Here is a 5328-nt window from a genome sequence, read left to right on the forward strand (position 1 = left end):
TGAACCTCCCGCCACTCCACGTATCCTGTGGCTTCTTCTTCGAACATCTTATCCTGTAGCTCGCTCTCCAAAACTGGCCTCCCTGAATCCTATTTACAATGTTCAAGCTCTGAATTCTAAGTGATCAAATCGAATAAAACTGTTTTCATATGTGCATACTGGTTGCAAGTAATTGATTAATTGTGGTATTTCAATGGCATTTAGTTTTGAATTACACTATATGGACAAAGGTATTTGGACGCCTGACAACAGGGACTGTAATGACATTGTATTCAAATACATATACTTTAATATGGAGTTGGTCCCCCTTTTGCAGCTTCCACTCTTCTTCGAGTTTTTGTGTGCTCAATGGGGTTGAGGTCAGGTCAGGGCTATGTGTGGGCCAGTCAAGTTCTTCCACACCGAACTCATCAAACCATGTCTTCATAGGCCTTGCTTTGTGTACTGGGGCACTGTATTTAAACTACACTGTATGGACAAAAGTATTTGGCCACACCTGTTTTTCAGGGTTTGGGCTAGGCCCCTTATCTCCACTAAAGCGCAATCATAATGCTTCATCATACCAAGACATTTTGAACAATGCTATGCTCTCAACTTTGTGGCAACAGTTTGGAGAAGGCCCTTTTCTATTCCAACATGACTGCCCCAGTGCACAAAGCAAGGACTATAAAGACATGCTTTGAGAGAAAAATAGAAAGACATACATTTTACATGCTCAAAAGAGTGCAAGAGAAAAGGGTTTCAAATAACCACCCACAGATCTTACTTTTCTTCAAGATCATTATTTTATTTGATTTATTTTAAAGAAAAAAAAGCACAAATAAAAACTTTTCAACATTCGCACAACCGTACCCAAGTTTTCATCTGGGTGAACTCACAATAAAGACACATGGATGCAAACCTCTCCCGGATTAAAATACTGTTCCTGGATCCAAACAAACAGAAAATGTTTCCATGTTTACACTGGATTGTGCCAATCTGGTATGAAGAGTTGCCAAAATTGATAACAAAACCAACATTTCCAAACCACATTCTGCCTACCCCTCAAGAATGTGGTTTTGATGAAACCCGCAAAGACTCTACTAGCAGATACATCTTTAAGACTTTAAGGTTTAGTGCTGAACACGTACCGCTGCACCACTGCCATCTGGAACAAAAGCCTGAAGAATTAGGGAATAATCACGGATGGGCCACTTAAACACACACACACATACACACATAACACTTCACACCTTAAACAAAACAGGAAACTTGTAGTGGATACTAGGTGAGGAGTCAATCTGAATGGCAACATAGGCATGACTCAGTCAAAGGGTAAAGTTAGCTTTGGACCAGCACAGCCCATAAGTATAGTCCAATACACTGTCTCAATAGTGCACAATAGTGGGTCAGTGGGTACACTAGCTTTCAAGCCAAATGAAAGGACAAATGTTGAAAAACAGACAAAAAAAAAAAACACAAAACAGTATAATCCCAGTTGTTGATCTCTGCTGGCGAGTCGCTTGTTTAATATCTCATGCCCATTTCAAGTCACCAAAAACAATCAAAACAAACAATGACAACAAAAGAAAAAAATTCCAGCAATGACAACCAAAGAGTTTTCCAGCTTGTTGGGTGTGGGGGGGCAGTTGGATGACAAAGTCAAGAATGTAATGGACAAAATTGGCAGCTGCAAAGGGGTGGTCTTAATGTTTTGATTGGCTCGGAGGCGGTATGTCGGCCAATCAAATGCATCGATGAGTAGTCAGCACGATTGTCATTTTGCCACGGCCCTGAGAAGCTGTGGGTTGAGTGAGGTTGCAGCTTTTCGGGAACAACTTAGTGGACTAAAGGTAAAACCAACATGGATATGACGCGCGCACACACACACACACACATTCTATCTCTCTCACACACACACACACACATACACACACACTCACGCACACATAAGGGAGAACACCTGTCTTATGAAGTTGATCCACGTATTCTTTGAGAACAGAAGAGAGAAGAGGGGAGAAGGAGGAGAGGAGACTAGACAGAAGAGAGAAGAGGAGGGAGGGAGGGAGGGAGTGTCTGCCCCACAGTAGAGCTGATGGAGTGCTGATGGCCAGGATGTCAGATAATGATTTAATACAGCGCAGGGAAGAGAGTTTGTGATTTGGCAAATTGGGGTTGAAGGTCATTACGTAGCTCAGTCATTGATCAGGGCCAGGATCATGCTGGAACAGACAGAGATGGGAAAGCAGCAGAGGGTTAGCAGCTAATTACTGACAACAATATTCCAATATCCAATTAAAACAGTCAGTCTGAAAAGATGTCATTGTTTATTTTGAGAGATAAATTATTCATTATTGGTTCCCCATCATGCCATGTCTGAGATTCGTGTTACTGAAAATACACATCCATTCAGTTTGATCCTGCCTCTATTTTATAATGAACTTGCCAGTAAAATGGAAAAATACATGAATGGAGTGAGGAAGTACTGGACACAGTAACTGCTTGCAAAAATGGCTGAAGACAAGCTTAAAACGGACAGTCTGGAAATATGTATCTTAATTCAAGTACATCATCAATAATTTGTTGATCCTCAAGCAATCACGAAGTACTCATCTGAGTGCTTTCTAAGAATGTAGGATTCAGGCTTCTCACGGACCTGCCAGAGAAATGGATACATGTTCTGGTTGAGCAACTGAACATACTTCCTGATGACTTCATCTATCTGGCCCCTCCTCCTCTAGTTCCCATTCATTACTGATAGAGATCAGGTTTTTATGAGTCTCATTCAGACCATTCATTACTGAACGGAGCTTCTGAAGCAACAGCTCAGGCAAGGTGCCAACAGCCGTATTCATGAGTTCAATTACTACAAGCGAGCACAAAGACACACTGAAAAAATGCCTTGCATTGTTTCTTTGGACAAAAGTGTCACTCTAGTAAACGTACGCGTAAAGTAAATGTCTCACCTGTACAGGTAGATGAAGAAGCAGAGCAGGTGGAAGCCCAGCTTAATCATAGACTCCTTCATGTGGGACTTGAGCTGACCGCGATTGTGAATCTCTGTGGGGTCAAACACCCCCATGTTGCCCATGGGCACCTTCAGAAACCTGAGCCAATGACAAGCAGAAGGCACTTTATATTGTTGCTTTACAATGGTTATACATTGACTGTATGTAACAGTGTAATAAACAAGTATAATCTAGTTATAATCTATGTTACTCTTCTACGTCAGGCATTTAAAGAGGGGAGGAGCAGAAATGTGAACATGCTGGTACTGTAATATAATAGTTGTAATAAAATCAGAGTTGTGTAACAGGGATTGTGTAACATGGAGAGTGCCTTTTTGTAGGTACTAATATCAGACAATAATGAGAAAAGAAATAGTATCACGCGACTAAATAACAAAACAAGAGGACATCTGGGATGCCAAACATTACGTGTTTTGTAGGCCAAGGCCTTGTGACACTGACAACTTAAAACCTTGAAGAGTTCATGCAGCGGAATAATTTGGAGATAAAAAGAGAATAAGTGCTTGGCAAAGTATAAATGGGTTTACATTTAGTCATTTAGCCGACGCTTTTAACCAAAGCGAAGTACAAAGGAAAAAACAATCAAGCAAGGTTGAGACATTACAATAACTAACCACGTTTAATCAATACAAAAACATTTTTTTAGACAAGATTCAGTCTACAAATTATTCAAGTTAAATGAGCAGTTTGAAAAAGCTTTTAAACATTTCAGCTTTCACATAATTGAATTGACAATCGGATAAAAATGTATGCGACATTACGTCAGTCCTCCAAAAAATGAACGGTAAGATTGAGTTCCTTATGAGGTATTTAAAGAAGTGGGGTTTGGAGATAAATTGTGAATTGGTGCAACTACTCACCTGTACATATTCCAGCCAGCCACTGGCAGGTTAAGGAGGAAAATGAACCAGTGCATGGAGACCAACATGAGCACTGTCGCCAAGGCCTGGCCGACCACCTCCGGAATGACCCACTGCGGACACATTCAATTAGTAAACAAACATGTGTAGAGTATCAGCAAAAAAAATGGAGTAAATGAAAGCGTTAAAAAACAAACTACTGAGTAGACAGTGCCGAAATGTACGTTAAATGTTCAAAAGGCTGGGAACACGTTCATAACTTACTTTATTCAATTTCGAGCAACAGGCTCGTGCATTGATGTAGTCGCATTCTAAATCTGAAAGAGTGATAATCTGTCCGTTGAGTTAAGGGTTATTTACTTGGCCATGTTAAGTTACTGCAATGCAAAAACATTTGACAGCTACATCAGACATTTCTGAACGTGGTTGTCATTGCTGATGGTGGTTGTTTCTGCAAGAAATAGACTGGCAAAACCTTTCCGTAAGAGCAAAACCTAGCTTCGCCCTTAGAACGTTATGAAAAGTTGAATCAGACGTTCGTTTACAACATCTAGGATACAATTGAACCAGCAGTGATTATAGTACACCATTTACGTTTCCTTGTCTCTAATCTTGTGTCAAGAATAGCCCCTCAAATGTGGCTCGTTAGTCACTCAACAGGTATGTCCACAATGCTCGAGGTGTTAAAAGCAAGTAACCAAAGTAATCACAGAAATGGGCAGCAGTCGGAATGATCACAGCCACACTAATTTAGATTCATGTCCATCACTACACACATTCTCTAAAGCAGAGTGCGTTAATATAAAAAGCGTGACGTTATTAATTAAGACATTTCTCAGAAAGGATACAAAGTAGACCGAAAGGAAAATTAAAGCACAGCAGTCGATGAGGGATAGAATGAACACGGCCGCCTCCATCTTTCAACTCCCTACTATATGATCACTTCCGGTATATGAGTTTGAAAAATTTGGTGCACTGTCTGCTAATACTCTACTTGAATATGCTGCCACCTAGGGAGGTGGAGTATATCACAAGTCTATAGTGCCCCATTAACAACCGTTCCAACGTCCCAGTTGACCTGTATTTTTTCTCCAGAGCAGACAATTAATCACTTATAACACACTCAAACCACGGCACCCAAACAAGTCATTTTACAGATAGGCTATTCTATAGACACTTTTGTGCCACTGACACTGCTGACTCCCCTTTAGTCAGTAAATGTTCTTATACTGTAGTCTGCGTTTGGTGTCAGAGGGATGGCCTACTTTATGACAAGGTGACCTGCAGACTATCTACAGAACAGCAACTATTCTCGCGTCACAATCCCAAAGTGGTGGGAACACAATATGTAAGACGTAGTACTTGATCCTCAATGGCGAAACATGGATTTTTTTTTTTACTTCAACAGCCAGTCAAATACAGCCCTCCCTTCAGTGCTCCTGGAGCAAGCAAAGTTGTTG

At 40.7% G+C, this 5328-nt stretch overlaps 1 protein-coding gene across 1 annotated transcript; it reads right to left on the bottom strand.

Annotated features, from left to right (window-relative positions):
- Positions 1–766: 766 nt before the first annotated feature.
- On the bottom strand, positions 767–5119 carry cnih4 (cornichon family AMPA receptor auxiliary protein 4). Its single transcript, XM_012833542.3, has 5 exons — positions 4717–5119; positions 4133–4201; positions 3869–3981; positions 2946–3086; positions 767–2201 (listed from the first exon to the last, which is right to left on the bottom strand). The coding sequence occupies exons 1-5, from the start codon at positions 4783–4785 to the stop codon at positions 2174–2176; spliced, it is 420 nt and encodes a 139-aa protein (XP_012688996.1). The 5' UTR covers positions 4786–5119; the 3' UTR covers positions 767–2173.
- Between the last annotated feature and the right edge of the window lie 209 nt (positions 5120–5328).

This window comes from Clupea harengus, chromosome 11 (genome assembly GCF_900700415.2).
Source record: "Clupea harengus chromosome 11, Ch_v2.0.2, whole genome shotgun sequence".
NCBI classification, from domain to species: Eukaryota; Metazoa; Chordata; class Actinopteri; order Clupeiformes; family Clupeidae; genus Clupea; species Clupea harengus.

What these genes read in the sequence shown, in the direction of transcription:
- cnih4 (XM_012833542.3), bottom strand. Translation starts at nt 4,785, where the DNA reads ATGGAGGCGGCCGTGTTCATTCTATCCCTCATCGACTGCTGTGCTTTA. An exon ending in GTTGCTCGAAATTGAATAAA is followed by an intron (nt 3,982 to 4,132) that starts GTAAGTTATGAA and finishes ATGTGTCCGCAG; the next exon opens with TGGGTCATTCCGGAGGTGGT. An exon ending in TTCTTCATCTACCTGTACAG is followed by an intron (nt 2,202 to 2,945) that starts GTGAGACATTTA and finishes TGTCTGTTCCAG; the next exon opens with CATGATCCTGGCCCTGATCA.